Here is a 27422-nt window from a genome sequence, read left to right on the forward strand (position 1 = left end):
CAGTGATAAAGCACCAGCCAATTAGCTCCTGTCATTTTTCAAACACAGCCTGTGACATGGAAGTTAGGAGCTGATTGGTTGGTACTTTATCACCGTGCTGTTTATCACTCTTCAAGGCTTGATAAATCGGGCCAAAGTGCCTATACAAGTAACCCCAACAGTAGCAGAGATCACCTTTAGCATAGAACATAGAAATAGAATTTGACGGCAGATAAGAACCACTTGGCCCATCTAGTCTGCCCCTTTTTTTATCCTTTAGGTAATCTCAACCCATTTTGAAGCTTAATTCTTTGTAAGGATATTCATATGCAATGTATGTTTAAATTGCTCTACAGTCTTAGCCTCTACCACCTCTGATGGGAGGCTATTCCACTTATCCACTACCCTTTCTGTGTAGTCATTTTTCCTCAGATTTCCCCTGAACCTCCCTCCCTCCAGTCTCAGTGCATGTCCTCGTGTTCTAATACTTCTCTTCATTTGAAGAATGTTTCCCTCCTTGGTATATACCCTTGGTATATTTGAAAGTTTCTATCATGTTCCCCCTTTCCCTTCTCTCCTACAAACTACCGTATATACTCGAGTATAAGCCGACTTTTTCAGCACTTTTTTTTGTGCTGAAAAAGCCACCTCGGCTTATACTCGAGTCAGTGCAGGCAGAGGCAGAGCAGTGTGAAGGAGGGACATGGAGCGCACAGCGCGCGGCGCTCCTGTGTCCCTCCTGCATCTCCGGCGGCAGCAGCGGCGGTTCTATTACAGGAAATACCCGTTCGTGACCTCTGATCACGAACCGGCACTTCCTATAATAGACCCGCCGCGGCCGCCGAAGATGCAGGAGGGACACAGGAGAGCCGCGCACGCTGTGTGCTTCGTGTCCCTCCAGAAGACAGCGCGGGATCGACGGAGGGGTAAGTAACAGCACTGTGGGGCATACCTGGCACTTGGGGAGGGAACGTATCTGGCAGCACTGTGGGGGCATATCTGGCAGCACTGTGGGGGCATATCTGGCAGCACTGTGGGGGCATATCTGGCAGCACTGTGGGGGCATATCTGGCAGCACTGTGGGGGCATATCTGGCAGCACTGTGGGGGCATATCTGGCAGCACTGTGGGGGCATATCTGGCAGCACTGTGGGGGCATATCTGGCAGCACTGTGGGGGCATATCTGGCAGCACTGTGGGGGCATATCTGGCAGCACTGTGGGGGCATATCTGGCAGCACTGTGGGGGCATATCTGGCAGCACTGTGGGGGCATATCTGGCAGCACTGTGGGGGCATATCTGGCAGCACTGTGGGGGCATATCTGGCAGCACTGTGGGGGCATATCTGGCAGCACTGTGGGGGCATAACTGGCAGCACTGTGGGGGCATATCTGGCAGCACTGTGGGGGCATATCTGGCACTATGAGGGCATATCTGGCACTGAGGGCTGTGTACGGCTAGAGCTGCATTTCCCACCCTAGGCTTATACTCGAGTCAATAAGTTTTCCCAGGTTTTTGTGGTAGAATTAGGTGCCTCGGCTTATATTCGGGTCGACTTATACTCGAGTATATACGGTATACATTAAGATCTTTTAGCCTATCCGGGTAAGTTTTGTGATGTAGGCGATGCACCATTTTAGTTGCCCTTCTTTGTACACTCTAATATCCTTCTGAAGATATGGTCTTCAGAACTGGACACAGTATTCCAGATGGGTCCGAACCAATGACCTATACAGTGGCATTATTACTTCTTTTTTCCTGCTACTGATTCCTCTCCCTATGCAACCAAGCATCTGACTTGCCTTTCTCATTGCTTTGTTGCATTGCTTTCCTGCCTTTAAGTCCCTTGAAATAGTGACTCCTAAATCCCTTTCCTCCTCAGTAGTTTCCATTATAGTACCCTTGATACTATATTTAGCCTTTGGGTTTTTGAGACCCAAGTGTATGATTTAGCATTTTTTAGCATTAAACTGTAGTTGCCAAGTACTTGACCATTTCTCAAGCCTAGCTAGGTCATCAATCATTTGTTTTACCCCTCCTGGTGTGTATACCCTGTTGCATATCTTTGTATCATCTGCAAAAAGGCATACTTTCCCTTCAATACCATTTGCAATGTCACCAACAAAGATTTAAAGAAAACTGGTCCAAGTACAGATCCCTGGGGTACTACACTTGTAACATCTCCCTCCATAGATTGCACTCCATTTACTACAACTGTTTCCTATCCTGCAACCAGGTTCTTATCCATTTAACGGTTTTATAATCCACCCCCACGCTTTCAAGTTTATTTAGCAGTCTGCGATGTGGGACAGTGTCAAATGCCTTACTAAAGTCTAGATATGCTACATCTACAGCTCCCCCTCGATCTATTATTTTCATCTCCCACCAGTAAATCCATGCTGTTTTGGATCCTGCAAGTTGTTTGATTTAAGATATTCCACAACTCTTTCTTTTAATAGTTTTTCCATTACTTTCCCTACTACTGATGTAAGGCTTACTGGACTGTAGTTACTTGCTTCTTCCTTGCTTCCACTTTTGTGCAGTGGAACTACATTTGCTCTTTTCCAGTCCTCTGGAATGGCACCTGTATTTAGTGACTGGTTAAATAATTCTGTTAATGGTGCCACCAGCTTATCTTTTAGCTCTTTTAGTATCCTTGGGTGTATCCTATCTGGCCCCATTGATTTATCCACTTTTAGTTTTGAAAGTTCTGTTAGGACCGTCTCCTCTGTAAATGTAGTTTCATCTACCTTATTTTTATGAATGTCCTTGCAACTTAACTGTGGCCCCTTCCCTTCTTCTGTAGTATATACTGAGCAAAAATAATTATTTAGGTGATCTGCTATTGCCTTGTCTCCCTCCACCAAATTCTCACTCTCTGTCTTAAGTCTTATTATTCCTCCATTTGATTTTCTCCTTTCATTTACATACTTAAAAAAGCTTTTGCCCCCTTTATCTACTGACTGGGCCATTTTCTCCTCAGCTTCTGCCTTTGCACGTCTGATCACTTTCTTAGCATCCTTCCGTTTGTCAAAATATCAAAATATATCTCTTTGTCATTATTTTGAGTCTGTTTGTATTTCCTAAAAGCCATCTTTTTTGCTTTCACACTAGTTGATACTTCTTTTGTGAACCACACTGGCATCCTTTTCCTGATGCTTTTTCTAACACTTTTGATACAAAGGGCTGTTGCCCTTAGTATTGCACTTTTCAGTTTTTCCCACCTCTCCTGCACTCCTTCCAAGTTCCTCCAGTCCGCCAATGAATCACTTAAGCATCTCCTCATTTTTGCAAAGTCAGAATTTCCAAAATCCAACACCTTTGTTTTTGTGTGACAGGAGTTGGATCCTGTCTTTATACTAAACCATAATGCTTGATGATCACTGGATCCCAGGTGCTCACCCACATATATGTCTGATATCCTGTCACCATTTGTAAGAATTAAATCTAATATTGGAGTCTTTGCGAGTGGGCTCCCTCACCAACTGCTTGAGAGATGCTCCCTGTAAGGAATTTAGAAATTTGCCACTTGTAGCTGTACTTGCAAAAAAAAACGTCCAATTTACATCAGGTAAATGAAAGTCTCTTATGATTAGGACTTCTCCCTTTAAAGCCATTTTAGTGATGTCCAACAATAGGTTCCTGTCCAAATCCTGCCCCTGGCCTGGTGGTCTATAGATCACCCCAATAAGAATAATGTCCTTCTCCCCGGTTTCTGTGGTGACCCAAAGGGCCTCAGTTTTGTCTTCAATATATTGTATTAAAGTAGCATTTATGCTTCTTTTTCACACACATTGCTACTCCTCCTCCTATTCTATCCTTCCTAAATAAATTGTATCCTGGTATAGCTATGTTCCAGTCATGATTCTCATTGCACCACGACTCTGTAATTGCCACAATTTCCAGGTTATCCCATATCATTATCACAAATAGCTCTGGAATTTTGTCTCCTAAGCTCCTAGCATTTGCACACATAGCTTTAAGAATTTTGTCTGTGCATCTGTAGCCAGGTACAGACAGTACAAAAATGACAAGTTTAAAGTTGAAATTACATGTTTGGCGATGTTGCTCAGTGTTTGGTATTTGTTTTTTTACTAATCAGGAATCACACACTGTCCTTTACACCACGACTACACCTCACTAAATGTAAAGATATAGTACACCTGACCACAAATGGACAAATAATCAAAGGAGGTAAACACCGTAAAGCACTGGTGCACTGAATGCCGCCTAGTAACGACAAGTCCAGGTAAATTATAGAGGGAGAGCTTTCAAAAGAGTGCTGAATATTCTTTATGGGCCCAAGCCTAATGTACAAGCTGTTCCAATATAAACCAGACCACATAGTAACATCTCCAGCAGCCACAGATCTGTGGAACACTGGAATCACTCGCATACATATTTACAGGTAATATAAATCTAATAATAAAAGTTTATTTGTTCCGCAAATGGTCAAGACTCAAGAACAACTACTTAAAGTCACTAATATCCTGACACTGCTAAAAAGCCAATGCAGTTTGCCATCAGATGGTTATAATTGACAGACATACCCAATGACTCTGGGATGAGGAGGTAACGGGGGACAGATGTCTACACCCCAAATACTGCAGCTCATCAGCTGCAGAGAGCATTAGATAATCTCTGCGAGGGACTGTGTGTTACCAACAGGAATAGGTAGGTAGACACGTGTAATTATCAAATAGACTCTTAGGGGCTGATTCAATGGTCTCCTGCGCATCCTGGGCGTCTATAGAAATGGGTTTCTATCTGAGCTATTCAATTGTTGATCCAATCACACAGCCATCAGCTGCGGCAGTCACATTTTTCTCACAGCTTCCGGAGGCCCAAACGCGGCTAAACCCAGAGCTGTAAAACGCCTTAACGACTAATGGGCGTCTGATTGGAGAAACAATTAAATATCTCCGATAGACACCCATTCGAACAGATATCCAGCAGGGGGTGCGGGAAAAAACCGAATTGGCCCCTTAGGGCTATTAAAACGATTTACGCTTAACAAAAACAAAAAAAACCTGATGTGGTTTACACATACATTAAAAGGGCACTAAAAACACAGTAACAATACGCGGACATGTGGGAGCTGTGCTGGGATTAGCCACGCTTCATTCTCCAGCTTCAGTCATCTACATCAGTAACCCCTCTTAACAGCAGGAGATCCCATAACATCTCTTCCCAAACCGGGATATTGTCAGGATCCCGACACCAGAATCCCAACGCTCATAATGCAGACAGACACCAAAGGTGTGGGAGGGACTGGTTAGAGATAGGCTGCAAGATGGGATTGTTTGGGACAGCCTGCGGAAGGGGATGTTTAGGTTTAAAATACTTCCCTGGATCTGTAAGGATTTTGGCTGCGGGGAGGAGGCCGACCAAAATGTACAATTGTAAGTGAAGTAACTGGACTAAAAGCTGTGCGACTTGCATTATTCTAGCGTTCCTTCTAGGCTGTTTCAGCAGGGTGCTGCACCCTGCCCATTTTTGAAATGTGAAAAAGCACCCTGCCCTTTTTCAGTGAACCCTGCAGGACCATAAATCGCCCCCTTGTATACAGAATGGTTGTGGTTCATCAAATCGACAGTATCTAGGTCGACAATGTTTCGGTCGACCACTATAGGTCGACAGTCACTAGGTCGACATGGATGGAAGGTCGACAGGGTTTCTAGGTCGACATGTGCTAGGTCGACAGGTCTAAAGGTCGACATGAGGTTTTTATTTTTGTGTGTCATTTTCTTCGTAGTGTGACCGGGATCCCAAATTAGTGCACCGCTTCGCTCGCCATGCTTCGGGCATGGTGCAACCGCTTCGCTCGGCACACTATACCATTCCAATCGTAGTCCATGTGGATCGTTAAGTATGAAAAAATTCAAAAAAAGAAAAAAATGTGAAAAACTCATGTCGACCTTTAGACCTGTCGACCTAGCACATGTCGACCTAGAAACCCTGTCGACCTAGAAACCCTGTCGACCTAGAAACCCTGTCGACCTAGAAACCCTGTCGACCTAGAAACCCTGTCGACCTATAGTGGTCGACCTAAACATTGTCGACCTAGATACTGTCGATCTTCAGACCGGATCCCATACAGAATGTAGCAGTCAGAGTGCGTTACAATGTTGTCGTCTACTCCTTGCCCACCTCTGAAATTGGAAACAATTTCTATCCTTTAGCCAACTGGATGGCAGAGGAGGCACTGTAAATAACACAGCACTCTGATATAGAGGGAAAGAACAGGGTAAGCAGTGAGCATGTACTGCTTACAGTATTTCCCTAGTAGAACAGACTTATTTATTTCCTATATATTTTAACCCATTGTTTAACTTTTCTGTTTTATAACACATACGGATTATAACTACTTCAGCACTGGAAAAGACAATAATAATTATCTACTTATGTATATACTACAGCCGATCTTTCAAGAAGACTGGACATACACAGTATGTTTCTCAGTACAGATGTTAGGTGTCTTATATGTATGCATGGGTATATGATTTACTAAGGGCAAAATGTATGTACAAAAACTATAAACATATGCGCTATGCTTTGTGCGCAAAGCGTCACATCAAAAATGTGCCCTTCAAGATAAAAATGTGCCCTCTTCAATGCTCAGCACCCTGCCCTAAAAAAATCCTAGAGTGAACACTATATTCACCCAGCTACATAATAGTTAGGGGTGGCTATGATGTCCATTAACAGAGCGGATGAAGTATGCAGTTTCACTCCATGCCAATAAGGTGCATCTAGTGATGTCACTGCGAGCACGGTGCGCACACATCTGACCCATCATTGTGGTAACTGCATATCAAAGACACATAATTGCATTCAGCCAGCAAAATAGGTCACGAAGCTAATTAAATACATAATACAGTACAATTACTGGCTTAATTTAACTTTGCATTGCAGGAATACACCCAGGTCAAATATACTACCAGTCATTCAGTATTTCATTGTGTACTGTACCAGTATACCAGTATCTCAGTGTATACAGTACGCACAGGTCACATATCCTCCCAGTCACTCAGTATCTCAGTGTATACTGTACGCACTGGTCACATATACTCCCAGTCACTCAGTATCTCAGTGTATACTGTACACACAGGTCACATATACTCCCAGTCACTCAGTATCTCAGCGTATACTGTACACACAGGTCACATATACTGCCAGTCACTCAGTATCTCAGCGTATACTGTACGCACAGGTCACATATACTGCCAGTCACTCAGTATCTCAGCGTATACTGTACGCACAGGTCACATATACTGCCAGTCACTCAGTATCTCAGTGTATACTGTACAAACAGGTCACACACACTCCCAGTCACTCAGTATCTCAGTGTATACAGTACGCACAGGTCACATATACTGCCAGTCACTCAGTATCTCAGTGTATACTGTACGCACAGGTCACATATACTGCCAGTCACTCAGTATCTCAGTGTATACTGTACAAACAGGTCACACACACTCCCAGTCACTCAGTATCTCAGTGTATACAGTACGCACAGGTCACATATACTGCCAGTCACTCAGTATCTCAGTGTATACTGTACGCACAGGTCACATATCCTCCCAGTCACTCGGTATCTCAGTGTATACTGTATATACAGTAGTGTTCACTCTAAGCTTCTTTCGCAGGGCGCTGCGCCCTGCCCCTTTTTTGAGTGACAGAATGCCGCCCTGCCCTTTTGTGCCCGCCCTGCCAAGGACTGCTCTTCTCCCCCCGCCGCGCTGTCACTTCTCCCCCCGCCGCGCTGTCACTTCTCCCCCCGTGTGATCGCAAAATATGCGCTATATCCAATCGCCGCCAGCAGCGCCTCCTCATCCAATCGCCGCCGGCAGCACCTCCTCATCCAATCACCGCCAGTGCCTCCTCATCCAATCACCGCCGGCAGCGCCGCCTCATCCAATCGCCGCCAGCGTCTCATCATCCAATCAGTGCCGCCAGCGTCTCCCCATCCAGTTGCAGTGTCTCGCTATCGAAGCCCGCCTGAGACGTCCCTCCCTCCTCCCTGCCCGCCAGCATGCTGCTCCAGGGACTGACTACACTACTTTTTGCTGGTGGGAGGTCGCTTGGAAAATAGCGGAGACGCTGGAACGGGTTAGGTTCTCTGCTTCCGCCCTCCGGAACCTACTGACAGCGGGTAACATTGCTGTAACTAAAGGTACGGCAGGGCTGGGAGACTGTTCTGGTAGATATGTCACTTGTGAGCAACGCGCCCCCTCACCCAATGCATGTATTGCAGAGCTTCACCATCTTGTAGGCATGTCTCTGGCTACATGCGGCTGTACTCCATGGGGACAAAGTTAAACTTGTAAGCAACTAACCGGGGGGGGGGGGCGTAATTCGGCTAATGATAGAAATGGTTGGGGCTGGGGCAGTGCCCTTTATTTACTTCACCCATGCCACCACACTGCCCAACATAAACACACCCAATACCCCCACAGTGGACAACATACACCCATACGGTGCCCAGCATATGTACACCACCACAGTGCCCAGCATACACACCCCACAGTGCCCATAACACCCTCCATACCCACCCAGTGCTCATTATACACCTACAGTGCCCAGCATATGTACACCACCACAGTGCCCAGCATACACACCCCACAGTGCCCATAACACCCTCCATACCCACCCAGTGCTCATTATACACCCACAGTGCCCAGCATATGTACACCACCACAGTGCCCAGCATACACACCCCACAGTGCCCATAACACCCTCCATACCCACCCAGTGCTCATTATACACCAACAGTGCCCAGCATATGTACACCCCCACGGTGCCTATAACACCCTTCATTACCCATACTGTGCTTATTCTACACCCTTCATGCCCACACAGTGCCCAGCATATGTACACTCCCACATTGCCAGCATACACACCCCACAGTGGCCATAACACCCTCCATACCCACATAATGCTCATTATACACCCCCCCCCCTCCCATACACAGTGCCAAGCATACATACAATCCTATGTCCACACATAGTGCCCAGCATACACACATCTCAGAGAGGAGCTGATCTTAAAAGGTAATTGGGGAGTGGGTATCCTGGGTACTAATGCCTCCATACCCCTAACACTGCCTACAGTACTACCTGCTCCTAATCCCCTCCTTGCCCCCAGCACTGTCCCAACTGCTCTCTCTCCCTTGTGCAGTGTTCCTCAGTGCTCTCTCCCTTGTGCAGTGTTCCTCAGTGCTCTCTCCCTTGTGCAGTGTTCCTCAGTGCTCTCTCCCTTGTGCAGTGTTCCTCAGTGCTCTCTCCCTTGTGCAGTGTTCCTCAGTGCTCTCTCCAATATGCGCAATATGTATAATGTGCTCTACCTGGCGCAGTGTGTATAGGAGGTTCTACCTGGTGCAATGTGTATAAGCGGCACTATTGTGTGGTATAATGTTATTTAGTACTATTATGTGGTCACGCCTCTTCCCCACGAAACAACGCCCCTAAAAAAAATTCCGGCGCGCACTGTCCATGCTTTCACCTATAGGAATGGGAGCACCAAGCGTTATAGTATGTACCTATTTTTGCCCTTCTAACTTAAAAATGTGCCCTCACGAATGAAAAATGTGCCCTCACGAATGAAAAATGTGCCCTCCCCGTGATCAGCACCCTGCCCTAAAAAAATCCTAGAGTAAACACTATACAGGTCACATATACTGCCAGTCACTGAGTATCTCAGTATATACTATACGCACAGGTCACATATACTCCCAGCCACTCAGTGTATACTGTACGCACAGGTCACATATACTGCCAGTCACTCAGTATCTCAGCGTATACTGTACGCACAGGTCACATACACCTAGTCACTCGGTATCTCAGTGTATACTGTACGCACAGGTCACATCCTCCCAGTCACTCGGTATATCAGTGTATACTGTACGCACAGGTCACATATCCTCCCAGTCACTCGGTATCTCAGTGTATACTGTACATACAGGTCACATATACTCCCAGTCACTCAGAATCTCAGTGTATACTGTATATACAGGTCACATACACCCAGTCACTCAGTATCTCAGTGTATACTCTACGCACAGGTCACATATACTCCCAGTCACTCAGTATCTCAGTGTATACTGTACGTACAGGTCACATATCATAGTCACTCAGTGTATACTGTACATACAGGTCACATATACTCCGTCACTCAGTATCTCAGTGTATACTGTATATACAGGTCACATATACCCAGTCACTCAGTATCTCAGTGTATACTGTACGCACAGGTCACATATGCTCCCAGTCACTCAGTATCTCAGTGTATACTGTATATACAGGTCACATACAACCAGTCACTCAGTATCTCAGTGGGGTCGATTCAATTCGGCAACTTATGAATAGCGCCGGGAATTAGCTCCCGCCGCTATTCAATTCAGCTCCAGTTAAGTCGGCGATGTCCCGTTCTCGCCGACTAAACAGGTTGAATTGTCGGGAGAACGGGCCGCGAGGCAGCGCTTTTGTCGGGTTTTTTCTCTCATCCCCCGGGGATGAGAGAAGAATTCCCGACAATTGCGGGTAACTAGCAGCTGAATTGAATAGCGTCGGGAGCTAATTCCCGGCGCTATTCATAAGTTGCCGAATTGAATCGACCCCAGTGTATACTCTACGCACAGGTCACATATACTCCCAGTCACTTAGTATCTCAGTGTATACTGTATATACAGGTCACATACACCCAGTCACTCAGTATCTCAGTGTATACTCTACGCACAGGTCACATATACTCCCAGTCGCTCAGTATCTCAGTGTATACTGTACGCACAGGTCACATATACTGCCAGTCACTCAGTATCTCAGTGTATACTGTACGCACAGGTCACATATCCTCCAAGTCACTCGGTATGTCAGTGTATACTGTATGCACAGGTCACATATACTGCCAGTCACTCAGTATCTCAGTGTATACTGTATATACAGGTCACATACACCCAGTCACTCAGTATCTCAGTGTATACTGTATATACAGGTCACATACACCCAGTCACTCAGTATCTCAGCGTATACTGTGCGGTATCTGGTCGACCAATAGGTCGACATAGTTTTTCAAATTTTTTGAACGGTCATACTTTACGATCCTCGTGGACTACAATTGGGAATAGTAACCGAGCGAAGCTAGCCATGCGAGGGGACACAGTGCACTAATTGGGGTTCCCGGTCACTTTATGAAGAAAACGACAATTTTTTTTTATTTATTTTTAACCCTCATGTTGACCTTGTTCATGTCGACTAGAGATGAGCGGGTTCGGTTTTACTCGGTTCTTCATGCCAGAATTATCGCAAGTTCTTTTTTTCTGGATTTTTCTCATTGGCTAACCAAAACACGTGACGTCTGTGAGCCAATAAGGAGATTCGGGTAAATCTGAGTAAAACCGAACCCGCTCATCTCTAATGTCGACCTATTTCAGGTGTCGACCTAGTCACTGTCAACCAACAGTGGTCGACCCTATATGATCCACATCCTACTGTACGTGCAGGTCACTTCTCCGTACAGCTCACATATCCTCTCAGTCACTCGGTATCTCAGCGTATACTGTACGCACAGGTCCCATATACTCCCAGTCACTCAGTGTATACTGTATATACAGGTCACATACACCCAGTCACTCAGTATCTCAGTGTACACGGTAAGCACACGTCACATATCCTCCCAGTCACTCAGTTTCTCAGTGTATACTGTATATACAGGTCACATACACCCAGTCACTCAGTATCTCAGTGTATACTGTATATACAGGTCACATACACCCAGTCACTCAGTATCTCAGTGTATACTGTACGCACACGTCACATATCCTCCCAGTCACTCAGTATCTCAGTGTATACTGTACATACAGGTCACATATCCTCCCAGTCACTCAGTATCTCAGTGTATACTGTATATACAGGTCACATATACTCCCAGTCACTCAGTATCTCAGTGTACACGGTAAGCACACGTCACATATCCTCCCAGTCACTCAGTTTCTCAGTGTATACTGTATATACAGGTCACATACACCCAGTCACTCAGTATCTCAGTGTATACTGTACGCACACGTCACATATCCTCCCAGTCACTCAGTATCTCAGTGTATACTGTACATACAGGTCACATATACTCCCAGTCACTCGGTATCTCAGTGTATACTGTATATACAGGTCACATATCCTCCCTGTCACTCAGTATCTCAGTGTATACTGTACGTACAGGTCACCTATCCTCCCAGTCACTCTGTATCTCAGTGTATACTGTACGTACAGGTCACATATCCTCCCAGTCACTCAGTATCTCAGTGTATACTGTACGTACAGGTCACATATCCTCCCAGTCACTCTGTATCTCAGTGTATACTGTACGTACAGCTCACCTATCCTCCCAGTCACTCTGTATCTCAGTGTATACTGTACGCGCAGGTCCCATATCCTCCCAGTCAATCGGTATCTCAGTGTATACTGTATATACAGGTCACATATCCTCCCAGTCACTCAGTATCTCAGTGTATACAGGTCACATATACTCCCAGTCACTCAGTATATCAGTGTATACTGTACGCACAGGTCACATATCCTCCCAGTCACTCGGTATCTCAGTGTATACTGTACATACAGGTCACATATACTCCCAGTCACTCGGTATCTCAGTGTATACTGTATATACAGGTCACATATCCTCCCAGTCACTCAGTATCTCAGTGTATACTGTACGCGCAGGTCCCATATCCTCCCAGTCACTCTGTATCTCAGTGTATACTGTACGTACAGGTCACCTATCCTCCCAGTCACTCAGTATCTCAGTGTATACTGTACGTACAGGTCACCTATCCTCCCAGTCACTCAGTATCTCAGTGTATACTGTACGCGCAGGTCCCATATCCTCCCAGTCACTCTGTATCTCAGTGTATACTGTACATACAGGTCATATATCCTCCCAGTCACTCTGTATCTCAGTGTATACTGTACATACAGGTCACTCAGTATATCAGTGCATACAGTGCCGACATATCCTCCCAGTCACTCAGTATATCAGTGTATACTGTACGCACAGGTCACATATCCTCCCAGTCACTCGGTATCTCAGTGTATACTGTACATACAGGTCACATATACTCCCAGTCACTCGGTATCTCAGTGTATACTGTATATACAGGTCACATATCCTCCCAGTCACTCAGTATCTCAGTGTATACTGTACGCGCAGGTCCCATATCCTCCCAGTCACTCTGTATCTCAGTGTATACTGTACGTACAGGTCACCTATCCTCCCAGTCACTCAGTATCTCAGTGTATACTGTACGTACAGGTCACCTATCCTCCCAGTCACTCAGTATCTCAGTGTATACTGTACGCGCAGGTCCCATATCCTCCCAGTCACTCTGTATCTCAGTGTATACTGTACATACAGGTCACCTATCCTCCCAGTCACTCAGTATCTCAGTGTATACTGTACATACAGGTCACTCAGTATATCAGTGCATACAGTGCCGACATATCCTCCCAGTCACTCATTCTACATCTGTATGTCCAGATCGCACATCCCCGCAGGAAGAGGTATCTCAGTCTATGTAAATAACATCACAAGAGCTCTCTTGTTGTACAGCGTTGGGCCTCAGGGACCAGTTCATACGCAATCATTATAAAAGTAACATGCCAGTTTCTTCAGAGATATGTAAATCATTATACAAGTGCTCCATTGTGGTATATAGCAGTATGTACAGTCATAGGCAGCAGCAGAATGAAATCTGCAGCTGGTAAACTAAGGAGGAAGCAACATGTAATTGTAACTCCACATAAGCTATTTTCAGCTCTTCTCCAGAATAATTAGCTCAGCCTCAAGGTACAAGTCAGAAGCTCTGCATCTCAGAGAAGTCTTGGCATACAGCAGAATCAGGATGTTTAAGTACATAAATATACAGATGTAGCCAAACGCATTGTGGCTGCGGCTACTCTCCCCTGCGACCAGTTTTGTGCGGTGCGTGTACACGCGTCTGCTTATAATCGCACCTGCGACCCATTAACTGTACATTGTGCAAGTGCAAATAGTCACAGCCGGGTGTCCTTTGTCGTTGCAAACGAGTGTTGCTACAATCTATATATGTGTGTGTGTTCTGCACCCGAGAAGGCCTCCAAGCTGCAACCACCAGCAGCAAAACAAAGACAATCATAAGATTTCATTCCAAGTTGTGCTTGCAGATGGTATCACGGAACTAACAGCAGGTACAATGCTTGCATCGATATAAACCTACCCCCAAAGCTGTGCTAAATCGCTCAGTTTAGCACACCATGTAATTTTCTGCATGACTATACCAAAAATGCTAATCCTAAGTACCTAGCACACTTTAAGTAACTGAAGATGCACAATGGAGAAAAAAAGACTAGCGCAATGCAGGAAAGACTAGCACAATCTAAGTGTTAAAAATGCAGAAGACAGGTCTAACGCGAGTTACCTGCGCCACGCATTGTTATGCTTTACCTGCAACATTACGCTAAGTTTTTTGCAACAAAAATGAATCCTAAGTACCGAATACACTATGCGAATTAAGGTGCAAAATTGAGGGAAAAGTAGGAAAATGGTGGAAAGTGCACAGAACGGGTATTGCAGCATAAGGTCCATAAAGCTTATGTGTATGAGGAGACATCTGTACAATCTCAGAGGAGCACAAAACACAAGGCATCTGGTAAACATTTCAGTCAACCATATGTTAAGTGAACAGTAACTGATGTTATTTTCTACGGAACTGTGTGAAAATTCAGTGAGAATGCAAAGAACGTTATTTCTACCTATAAAAACCCCACAGGGAGAATATTGCAACCTCGGCAGAAAACAAAAACGTATTTAGTAGCAGTTTCCTGTATCAAGAAATATAGACTGACTGTTTAACTTAAACTAGATTACACTGCGGTGTTACTTACCGGGTTCCCGGTTAATCTCCACGTCGAAGTAGCACTGGGGGCGAGCTTTCTCTGCCATCTTGGCTGAAGCGCAACCTTCAAATCAGACAGGAAAAAGGGAAAGTTCAAGATAAGGGAAAACAATCGAGGTGCAGAGCTCTGTGCCCTCATCAACTGGCAGCAGGCTTCATACAGGAGGAAACGGATCTGTGAGATTATCACTGTCCCAATAAGCACCAGCAATATAAATGCATCCAGTACAACAGGTTCTGCCTCCCTAACTACTTTCCCAATCCCCTCCTCCAGGTATACTCTATATCCAGCATCACAGAGGCATACCCAGTGCCTTATATGTAACATTACACAGGAGAGTCTAACGGCCGCTCTACGTCTTCCTTACATTGCCACCGCAAGGGCTGTCGGAGATACAGGTTTATCCAAGGAAAGGAGCAATTCAGCAGAATAATACTGAACAGCATTGGTGCAAGCGCACGGCATGAATATTAATGAGCTGACCATCTAGCAAATATATTTATCGTCAACTCATTTCAAGCTTAAAAGAAAAAAAAACTGCTTTAAAAGTCACTTTATACTGTAACTTTTCTAAACTTCAAGTTACGTGATCTTAGTATCCGTATCCTAATTACAATACTGGCGACTGTTCTGTGGCTGTAATAAATAAAATATATTTATATATATTTGTTTATATGATTTTATTGCAACATCACATGTACTACAAAGTATAGATTACAACAGTACAATTACAATGGACAATGCTCCAGCAGAAAATGCAACATCTACAATTCAATAGTACAATAACTACAGGCATAGTCTCCAACAGATAAGAACCATAAAAGTGCATCCTGTAAATGTAACAGAATCCTTACAGGAGACATAGCATGACATTGATACATATCATGGTTGGTGGAGCAAGATTTCTCCATCAAATAAAGCACCATATGTCAGATTCAGATAATGACTATCATACATAAAAGAAAATGAAAAAAGGGTGGGAGGTGGAGGGGTTCCGTCTCTCATCCCTCCCCACACACCTCTTGGGGGACCCCCGACCTGCCGAGGCGCAACATAATTTTATCAAATTCACTAAAGGGGGGTACACACGGAGAGATCCTTGCTTAAAATCTGAGCAATCTGACTACATTGCTTAGATTTTAAGCACGGATCTCTCGTGTGTATGTCCCCCAGCAATAGCGATGCGCAGCCTCACTCATCGCTATCGCCGGTGCTAGATAGAGCCTGCGTGCATGCTCAAACTAGCGGGACACTCACTTCAGCGCTGTGTGAAGTGAGCGCCCCCGTCTTCCCCCCTCGCTCAGCATACATCACGCTGAGTGCCGAGAGGTCTGTGATAGATCACTCAGCACACATCTCTCTAGTGTGTACCCCCCCTTGAGTAAAACAGACATCACTGAGACTCGAGAGTGCAAGATTTAATCAAAATAATAGTAGCCTCTATTGCCGTTAGGGTTCCGCATATAGATTACTTTGCATACATTCGATTTTAACAGAATTTAGCAGATCTCCACAATGTAACATGCAGAAATAACAACCTGCAGTTCACTTATAGCATCCGGAGCCAGCAGTGTACTGAGAAACGCAACGTATAAGCTAGACGTTCCACCGTATGATACACAGCAGATGTGAGCTTGATACTGAAATGATGGTATCCGGGTGATAGCTCAGCAATGTAGTGGTAGACAGTCAACACGTCTGCATGAGATCGACACGGTCAACATACAAATAATCAACTCTTGTTTTTTGGGGGGTTTTCACATGTTTTCCCAACATTTGCTGGATTTACTATCCACATGAACTTCTATTGGGAATAGTAACCTTGCTGGAACATTGGCGAGCCAGCGAGGGTCTACGTTTGTAATGATGGTGGTCACATTACATGGAATATGCAATATTTGGCCTAAAAAACACAACTGTTGTGTCGACCTTAACCCCTGTTGACCTTTTGTACCTGTAGCCCATATGTTGTCGACCTGCTGACTGTTTACCTAGACAATGTAGTTCTAATAACCCCTTAAGTGGTATGGCCGGAAATCTTCCGGGCTTGCCGGCGATGACAGCGCTGGCATCCACAAAGATTTCCGGGTATACTACTGACTGATGTCCCAGGGACAGCCAAGCAGCGTACACGGCGCCCGGGAATCAGTATACTCCATTATAGAGTTTAGCCCGCCCCCCGGAATCCTATTGGCTGGGGGGCGGGCTTAGCAGTAAAATGCATTATGCTGATTCCTGGGCGCTGCAAAGCGTCCGGGAAACAGCGCTGGGGCTGGCGATCCCCGCGGGCGATGGTCAGGCGATTTAACTTGCCCTGCCCCATCAGTCGTTCCCCCTACACCTTTTCCCCCTCTCCCACTTTAATTTAAAAACACTCCCCCAAGGGTATGTTTTTAAATTAAAAAACTTGCCACTGAAGGGGTTAAACTTCATCTGAAAACATGCATTCAAACAAAATAAGAATTATTCCAGGCTCTATAAGGGGCTGATCCAAAAGTGTTGGGCGTCTAATTTGGGTGTGGGTTGATAGACAGTGTCTAATTAGACAGTCAACAGATAGACACCAAATGTTAGACAGACATTAGGTCGACAGGGTCAGAGGATCAACATGAAAAAGGTCGACAGTGTCAAAATGTCGACACACAAAAGGTAGACACCATGTTTTTTGCATTTTTGTTATCTGTGTGGATAGTTTTGTCATCTGGGACTCCCCAATTGTAGAAAGGCTTTGCTCGCCACGCTTCGGGCTCGGTGGCTGCGCTCTCCACAAGGTTTATAATCAACTCTGTGCAGACATGGATAGAGAAGGTATGAAATAGTCCAAAAACATGTTAAATAAAAAAATAAAATAAAAATCTATCTTTTGCATGTCTACTTTTTGACCCTGTCGACCTAATGTCTGTCTAACATGTGGTGTCTATCTATTGACTGTCTAACTAGACACCGTCTATCAACCGGATACCGTCTAATTTTCCTGTCTAAACGGAACTGTTTAGATGCCTAAAGTGCCTCAGGGGCTGTGAGATGCAATGTCCCTGTGGCTACCGGGCGTCTAAACAGAACAATTGAATTGCTCTGTTTTGGGCCCCCTAGTGGTAGCTGCGGGATAAAACAATTGAATCGGCCCCATAAAGTCATAGTTTTAACAAAAAGCACTTTGCAAGTATGGAAATGGATTTACGCAGAACTGGGAGATTTCCACAGGACAACAAACTCCAAGACATTGGCGTATAATCTTATACTAATAGCGAGTGAGCTAATGGTTATTAGACTGAACTGTAAGCTCTATTTATTTTATTTATTTACAGTTTCTTATATAGCGCAGCAAATCCCGTTGCGCTTTACAACCGGACACAATGATAAGACATAACTTGGTTATTACAAACAGCCATAGAGGTAGGAGGGCCCTGCTCTATGCATTGTTTCAAACTGTAAAGTTATCAACACAATGGGGTCGATTCAATTCAGCGACAGTTAAATAGCGCCGGGAATCAGCTCCTGTCGCTATTCAATTCAGCTCTAGTTAAGTCGGCGAAGGCCCGTTCTCGTGGACTTAGGCTGAATTGTTGGGACAACGGGCATTCTCCGACTTAACTCCCCGGCGCGATGCTGATTCCCGACAGAATCAGCCTTGCGCCAGCCGCGCAGCAGCACTTTTGTCGGGTTTCTTCTCTCGTCCCCCGGGGGTGAGAGAAGAATTCCCGACAACTGAGGGTCACCTGTCGCTGTATTGAATAGCGGCGGAGCTATTCAACTGTCAGTGAATTGAATCGACCCCACTGGTCACAACAGATCTGATACATGGGTAGGAAGCCAAACTAATCAATAATATATTGAATGTATGTGCTACAAGACTTTACTACTATTACACGTGAAATCTGTATATCCGTAGAACACTACCTGTAATCACACTAAAAGCAGAATTACAGCCAAGGAATAAACACTCCCCAACAAAGTGTTGACTTAGGTGTAAATCTTTCTTCTCAAAGCCTACTTGTCTGAGGTCATAAATCCAAATGCTTTGCCGTGGCTTATGCTAAATGCTCTAAAAATACAAGTCTTCAGACATGCAGGAGATTTCAATCTGCAAACAGCTTCCACCCCTGAGATCTAGAACTGAAGAGTAAAGAGCTTCTCACTTCAGATACATTCAGAAATGGAACATTAAAGCTTTCGCTGAGCCTATAGAATTGCAGCGACATGGACACACACAAAATCTTAGGGTGTGGGGGTAATATGCTCCAGAAAAGCCTGCTGCATGTTCTGCGAGGGTGTGGTATGGAAGGTAGATAGTAACTTGGTCGACCACTATTGGTCGACAGGATCTCTAGGTTCACATGAGTTTATGTTTTTTTGGTGTTGTTTTCTTCGTAGAGTGACCGGGAACCCCAATTAGTGCACAGTGTCCCCTCGTTCGGCACAGATTACCTTTCCAATCGTAGTCCACGTGGATCATTAAGTATGAATAGGTTCAAAAAAAGGAAAAAAAAATCGTGAAAAACTCATGTCGACCTTTCAACCTAGAACATGTTGACCTAGAGACCCTGTCGACCTACAAACCCTGTCGACCTAGAGACCGGATTCCGTTCTACGATTCCGGTACTACTAAAAAGGACTCACTCGCCTTATGGCTATTGGACAGCTGCCGGCAGCATTCAGAGCAGCCAACGCTTGATGACGTACAATGGCGCTATAAGGAAAGGCCTGATAAAATAAAAAGTATATAGTGCATGCTTGATAGTATCCTGTTCATAAACACATTTTCTCACTTGTTCTTTCTTCCTATCACACAGGGAATGGGAGGCAACCTGCAGCTACAACGTTTCGGTGAAACAAGCCTTATATAATGACTATAGTATGGCATCAGTGATGGAACTATATACGCGGCTGCATCTGGCACTTAATGGACAGTAGCCAAATTCATTGCAGTCAACCGTTCTGATCAATTGTTTATTTGACATTGTGACTCTTGGAAGGGCTGACTTGTATCGCGTCTCTACACATCACAGGATTATCACAAGTGCCAAAAGATTGTGCGGCAAAACAGAACAAATATACCCTTGGTTACTCTAGCCCACTATACACTGACAACATGACAGGGAGCGGCTAAAGCTTGCACGTTAAAGGATAATTCCTTTTGTTTTTTAGAATCTGCTGTATACATTGACTGTTCTCTGTGCTGTAATTGGGGGGGGGGGGGTGTCTTTTTTTTTTTTTTGCAATAATTAGGTTGGAGTCAGGTCTCAAAGCAGGAGGACCAGTCGCTCATTGCTTGACCCTGAGGAGATGAACGGTCAGCCCACCTACCAATATAGGCCTACTGTTTCATTAGTAGTATACGAGTCGCCCGACTGATGTAACGATTGGCACAGGTGTCTGCCCAAATGACCTTGTGCATACGCACTCACCAATCAGCTACCAGATTTGTCTGGCAGCAGTCATGTGAATATGCCCGCCCACTTGCGACGTCATATTTAATAGCTGCTGCTGCCAACCTATTGCGTTGCCGTCAGGTCGGCCGTACACACAGCCAGATGCACTACATCGTTCACAGACATATCTGGTGTGCACACTGCCAATCCGCCAGCGATATATCGATTGATCAAACGATATGTCGACCAGTATGTACCCAGCCTTAGAATCACCAAATTACAGCATCTAGCACATCTATATGGGATAATTAATGATGAGGTGGTGGCCAAGCAATATACCGCTGTCTCTCCAGAATAGGACCTCTCTAGGGCTCATTTGTTAAAGGCGATAATTTCAGAGGAGTAACAAGTAAAGACACAAAGGTACAAATGCAGATTACAACAGTGCTAAAAGTATTACGCTCTGTTCAGTAAATAGACAAGTGAGGGGTTCAGCCACTGAGCTGCTCTCTGATCATACACAGAGAACATGCTTTGGAAAGCAAGATCATTGGGGGACAAAACGGATTATTCTTATATATTGTAGGTAGGCTGACCATACTATCCCTTTAAAACGGGACACTAATGAACTACACAGGTTCTGTGGCTGGCTGGCTTCAAGCCCGCATTTCACCTGGTGTAATCAATCATCACCTGTGTCATCCATAAGCGTCCCGGCTTAAAGGGATGGTATGGTAAGCCTATATATAGGGGGTTTTGGAGAGTATTAACTCATAGCTGGACTATACTGTGCATGGACATAGATAGTGGATGGTTGACATTTGCACCAACTGTTTTTTCCCCATTCAATGCCACTGAAAGGCGCTTCCAATAAAGCTGCCAAAAATCTGGCCCAGCCACGGGGGTCTCTCATGCACATGCGCAAACCAAATGGTTATCATGTGCTGGTTAGTTATCATTGCACAACTGCATGTCGGAAACCTAGCCACCATCTGACAACAGGCTTCCGATGTCCATCCCTACACTATGCCTGGAGTCCTCTGGAGTCGGCCTTAATATGTACAAAGAATCAAAAAGTTTGCTGATGCATGCAGAGTGTACATGATATAGTATACATTAAACACATGATATAAAATACAAGCAGGGAGAATTACCCTGATCCAAAGTGCTGACATTTATTTCATATAGCTCAAAGGCTACCTCAGTAAAAGAAAACCTGCAATCTGTCAGTGTAATACAACTACACAATGTATATATGGCAATGTCATTGTCAGTATTACTGTATTGTGTATATATAGATAGGACTAGCTACTAATTCTGTCAGCTACTATACGGTGTATGGAGAATAAAGGAAGGTTAGGTTGTGCCTGTGTGGGGTGATGGGTGTCTATGGCTGGGCTGTCCCTAGTATGGTGAGGTGATGGGTGTCACTGGCTGGGCTGCCCCCAGTGTGGTAGGGTGATGGGGGGGCTCTGCCTGGGCTGCCCCCAGTGTGGTGGGGTGATGGGGGGGGGCTCTAGCTGGGATGCACCTAGTGTGGTGGGGGTCTATGGCTGCCAGTGTGGTGGGGTGATGAGGGGGCTCTGGCTGGGCAGCCCCCAGTGTGGTGGGGTGATGGGGGGCTCTGGCTGGGCTGCCCCCAGTGTGGTGGGGTGATGGGGGGCTCTGGCTGGGATGCACCTAGTGTGGTGGGGGGGCTCTACCCCCAGTGTGGTAGGGTGATGGGGGGGCTCTGCCTGGTCTGCCCCCAGTGTGGTGGGGTGATGGTTGGGCTCTGGCTGCCAGTGTGGCGGGGTGATGAGGGGCTCTGGCTGCGCTGCCCCCAGTGTGGTGGGGTGATGGTTGAGCTCTGGCTGCCGGTGGGGTGATGAGGGGCTCTGGCTGGGCTGCCAGTGTGGTGGGGTGATGGGGGGCTCTGGCTGGGCTGCCCCCAGTGTGGTGGGGGGGTCTACCCCAAGTGTGGTGGTGTGATGGTTGGGCTCTGGCTGTCAGTGTGGAGGGGTGATGGGGGTCTCTGGCTGGGATGCCCCCAGTGTGGTAGGGTGATGAGGGTCTCTGGCAGGGATGCCCCCAGTGTGGTGGGATGATGGGGGGCTCTGGCTGGGCTGCCCCCAGTGTGGTGGGGGGGGCCTCTGTCCCCATATGGGGCGGGGGGGTCCGGCCTGGGCTGTCTCCACATGGTGGGAGGGGACTGGGTCCTGGGCAGTGGCCGGTGGGTATCGGTGATGGCCCCCTGTAAGGAGCGGGATGAAGTACAGGGAGCGGGATGAAGTACAGGGAGCGGCCCCGGTGCAGGGATGTTAGGCCGGTGATTACCCCGCAGAGCTGCCGCCAGTGACTCTTCCTCTCTTCCTTCTCTCCGACGTCCAGCTCCTTCTGCAGAGTGGGCGGGACTCAGGGGGCCTCAGCCGCGGTGTAGCCTGGGTACGGTGACGCAGGAGGCTGCCCCTGCCAGTGCCTGATAGGAGTCGCGTCCTCAGCAGATAGTAGCTACGTGGCGGAGTTCTGGCTAATGCTGCTGCGGCTTGACGGGGGGTTGGGGCGGGGTGGAGAGAGGGGGTATCACTGCCTGCCACAGACAACCCGCGGCAGTTCTCTACCCACTGGGGAACTACAAGTCCCAGCATGCCCTGAGGTTTGCATGTTTCATGAGTGCAGTCTGCGCCAGGTCATGATTATCCGCCTAGCCCTGTGTGGTCACCTACTACAGTCAGTCCTCGCTTATAATTACTACTGATACCTATTCTCTGTCACTAAGATCATGAGTTTTTACACATTTTTTTACTTTTTCATACTTTACGATCCATGTAGACTACAATTGGGAACGGTAACCTTGCCCGAATCGGGAACACGGTGCACTAATTGGGGTTCCCGGTCACTTTACGAAGAAAAATTACACCAAAAAAAGTGAAAAAACTCATGTCGACCTTATGTTATGTTGACCTAGCACATATCAACCTAGAGTCCCTGTTGACCTAGAACCCATGTCAGAGAATATGTGAAAGATAAGACAATCTCTTAGGTGCGCAGAGCAGCCTATACAATACTAACACCCCAACAGATACACAGGAAAGAAAAAAGTCATGTAATATGGTATATGGCGCTAAATGTTAACTACTTGAAATTATGACAGTAGGAACGTATATCACAATCCTCATAGACAACAAATAGAGCTGCTTTTAATTACGTTCCTGTAGTAGATCAAAATCCAGCGTATATCATCATGAACAAAAACTCTAGACTGGCCTCCCGGGAAACGGTCCTCTGGTCTCCGGTATTCAATCTGTCTAAATATCACTGCGAGGGTCACCTGCGCTGGACCGACGCGTTTCAAACCCTTCTGGGTTCTTTTTCAAGGTTTTTGTTCATCTACACTTGTTTGAGAACTTTTCTAGGTTCTCAAACCTTCCGGTAATTGTTCCCTCTTTTACCTGTTTGGGATACCACCTGACATATATTGTGTTTTGCATGGGATCTAAAACAAGAACTATTGTTTTTAACTATTTTATGAAATCTTTGTCTAGTTTGTTAACTTTTATTAAAAAGAACGTGCCACACTAGATTTGGGCTTTTTCCGTTCCCTTTATGACTGTCACGACTGAGACGCTGAGAACAGAGAGGATATAGAGGAAAGAACCAGTGACACTTGAAAGATGATGATATATGTTGGATTTTGATCTACTACAGGAACGTAATTAAAAGCAGCTCTATTTGTTGTCTACGAGGATTGTGCTATTCGTTCCTGCTGTCATCATTTCAAGTAGTTAACATTTAGCACCATATACCATATTACATGACGTAGAACCCATGTCAACCTACTTACTGTCGACCAATAGTGGTCGACCTAGACACTGTCGACCTAACTCTTGTTGACCCTCCATACCACACCTGGTATAGAGTTATTGCTGTATAACAAGTCCTTATGGCTGTGTTAAGGTGAGAACTGGGTGAAGGTCAACCAACCTCACAAGCTAGTATATGTAATGTCAAAAGCCACATACATCCAAGGCCTGACAGGTTGTCCTCTGCGGCTCCTAAGGATCTGTGTAACCAGTCACAGCAGCTCCCCAGGGCAGCGATCTCACTCATCATCAAAGCACATTCAGTTTGGTTGGTTTCTGATTGATTTATGAGGAAGCGTTTGGGTTGGGTATGAGTTATCGGCAGACGGGATCCCAGCGGTCAGCTTCCCAACGCCGGGATCCCGGCCACAGAAAGCTGGGGGGGAGGCAACTAAGCCCCATTGCTCGGTGGCTCGCCGTAGGTTCTATTCCCACTCTGTGGGTGTCGTGGACAATAATAGTCCCTTTTAGTGTTCAGGATGCATGGGGTCACATAACTGCATGCCGTTTCCAAATCGCCTGTCTCATGGCAGGACCACAGAACTTGGCTGGTCTGAAATCGTCCAGCCGTGAGCCAGGAAGTCATGGATAGGAACAGGACGCTGATGAGAAATGGCACAGGGTTACGTTTATCTTGTCATTCCATTAGAATTTGGCTATTTACCAAGGTGATCTTATGACTGTTTCAGAGTATTTTCCAGATCTGCTTCAAGCAGACCGGTATGTGATGCTCCCTTCAAATAGATTATCTCTGTGTTGGAAATACTGCAAATTAAATGGAATTTAGCAATAATAAATTGTTCCAGCTTGCAGTTAGGGATGTACATTCTGTAAAGGCTTGGCATACTCACATTGCATGCCCTGCCATCAATATAGCCATTTAGTGCTGTCTATTAGTCCTGACAGATGGAGAAGCACACGCCACTATCTGCCTTCCCATTCTATTTTGGGGAAAGGAATCCTGCGGGTGCTCCGGTAGCGTGTAGATTTCTGTAAATCTTGATGGGCCGATGCCAGAAAGCTTATGGAGCGGTTCTAACAAAAGAGATTATCAGGTTCGGGTAGCCTCCTGTCCACCCGTATTAGAAAGATTCCGAAAACACTTTGGGCGCCATTCACAGCTGCAATTTGCGTCTGTGCGCAAACATTAAATGCGCCCGGGGAAAAATAAAATCTCTTTTTGCTACCTATGTAGAGTTGGCTACAAATTGAAATTGAACATCTGCATAGTTAGTAAATGCGCCTCCCTCCTTTGCAAATGACAGGAGCAGATGCGGCAGGCATATGACAGGAGGTGTGGCTTCACTGGGGCAGATCTATTAAGCCTGGAGATGGGATAAAGCAGTGATAAGGGCAAGGTGATAACACACCAGCCAATCAGCTCCAATATGTAAATTGACAGGAGCTGATTGGATGGTGCGTTATCATCTTACACTTATCACTGCTTTTTCACTTCTCCAGGTTTAATACATCTGCCCCACTGTGAGCACAAATGATGGGCAGAAAGAAAATACACCACTCATTACAGTAAGTAGCTGGAAAGAGTGTCCAATATGTAAATATAACATTTTAAACTTTTCTTCATCCCCACTTATGAATTTATCAGCAGCCTTTATCTTCCTAAAATACAAATACCTATGGCGCGAATGGATAATGGTGTAAAAAAATAATAATACTGATGATATTGACTCAATTGCGACAGACCCCAGAGACCTATCTGCACAAGTCTCAATTGATATAAATCTATAGGGTAAAAAGGAGGGAGAGGCCGCGCTAGAGAATCAATAATAATATACAATAATAAAAATATATAAATTGCCGGTGGATCATGTTAAATCATATTTATTTTACACATGTTTAAACAGTAAAATGCTCATTTCTATAGTATGGATAAAAAGGCAGTACTTGATACAAGTATCAATATAAAAATAAAAAGTAGCAATAGTGACTAGATCTGTAATAAATTGCAACTGAGTAGAAACATGTAGCTTTTCTTCTCAAATGGATTTGTAATCCAGAAACAGTGGCTGGAGACCAATATAAAGTAAACCTTTTGTATTGCGGTATTAATTAGCTGCTACGATCCATGTGACCACTGTGAAGTGAAATTAAAGTCAGATATGTCAGCGTCCGGGGTCTTACCGGCATGCCGGGGCCGCGAGGTCTGCTGTGCGGGCAGTTTGTAGGCAGCGGCGGAGAAGGGCTGCTGTGGCGGGTCTGCTTGCGGCGGGTAGATGGCAGTGAGTGGTCCGCTTATGGCGGCGGGACGCCGCTGCAGCGGATCTCACTCAAAGGCGGTTGCTAGGAGACCAGGGGCGGGGGAGTGTCTGGGTGCCAGCAGAGCTGGTCCTAGGCATAGGCAAACTAGGCAATTGCCTAGGGCATTTGGTATGCCCAGGGGCACAAGCAGCTTCTGCTGATTAAAATGATACGCAGCATGCCTATATTCTGTGTGTGACTGCGGCTGTATCTGCATATGAAATGCTACATTACAGTGTATTCCTGGAAATCACTGTAATGTAGCATTTTGTATGCAGATATATCCACAGTAATGCAAATAAGCCACATAGTAATGCAAATAAGACGCATTTTCATTAAAAAAGGGTGCCCAACGTTAGCAGAGCTGACTCACGCCGGGCATCTCCTACTAAATGGCGTATTGAGGCATCTGTATCCAAGCAGATAAGGGGTGCAGGGTCAGAGGCAAAACTAGTGGTGGTGCTAGGGGGCACCAGACAAAATCTTGCCTAGGGCATCATGTTGGTTAGGGCCGGCTCTGGGTGCCAGCAGAAAGGTCTGCTGTACTAGGAGCCGCCATGTTGGAGACCAATTCTGAAGCATAGTGCAGCCTTCCTGTGTATCCAGCCAATCCAGGGAGATCTCTCCTTATAAAAGGGGGCTGGTTTATGACAGGGACGCCAGTGCTTCAAGTTACAACCCAGTTGTAGGTGCTATAGCTCTGTGCTCCCAGGATTCTTGCCGTGTCCTGGTTATCCCTGGCTCCGCTTTGCCGTCTTAGTTGCTGCTGCAGCCCTGCCATTTCTAACCTACTGCCGCCGGTGGAAGCGCTCCTGGAAACCCCGACCCAGTAAGGGCCTCTGGGCACGGTCGGTCCCCGGGCTTTCAGCCTCGTCTCTCAAGCCACAGTTCACAAGGCCGTGCCTTTCAGCCTCGTCTCTCAAGCCACAGTTCACAAGGCCGTGCTTTTCAGCCTCGTCTCTCAACCCACAGTTCACAAGGCCGTGTCTTTCAGCCTCATTCTTCAAGTCACAGTCCACAGTTCATTATCTACAGCCTCGTCTT

General features: G+C 45.9%; 2 protein-coding genes across 9 annotated transcripts in view; one reads left to right on the forward strand and one right to left on the reverse strand.

Moving 5' to 3' along the window:
• The window catches only part of NKTR (natural killer cell triggering receptor), a 78681-nt gene extending 55952 nt beyond the window's left edge, over nt 1–22729 (reverse strand). For 4 of the 8 annotated variants that reach the window (XM_063924362.1, XM_063924361.1, XM_063924360.1 and 1 more), the window contains exons 1-2: nt 22594–22728; nt 14894–14968 (exon numbers count right to left, since the gene is read on the reverse strand). In XM_063924362.1, the coding sequence (XP_063780432.1) occupies nt 14894–14951 (58 nt within the window). In that variant the 5' untranslated portion in view covers nt 14952–14968; nt 22594–22728. Of the gene's footprint in view, nt 1–14893; nt 14969–22593 lie in introns of all 8 variants that reach the window. The other 4 variants (XM_063924359.1, XM_063924357.1, XM_063924355.1 and 1 more) reach the window with 2 other exon arrangements.
• A 126-nt stretch (nt 22730–22855) lies between these two features.
• SEC22C (SEC22 homolog C, vesicle trafficking protein) overlaps nt 22856–27422 on the forward strand; it is a 155591-nt gene continuing 151024 nt past the window's right edge. The window contains exon 1 of the mRNA XM_063924371.1: nt 22856–22912. The gene's annotated coding sequence lies outside the window, so the exon portion shown is untranslated. The remainder of the gene's footprint in view (nt 22913–27422) is intronic.

This window comes from Pseudophryne corroboree, chromosome 5 (genome assembly GCF_028390025.1).
Source record: "Pseudophryne corroboree isolate aPseCor3 chromosome 5, aPseCor3.hap2, whole genome shotgun sequence".
Lineage (NCBI taxonomy): Eukaryota > Metazoa > Chordata > Amphibia > Anura > Myobatrachidae > Pseudophryne > Pseudophryne corroboree.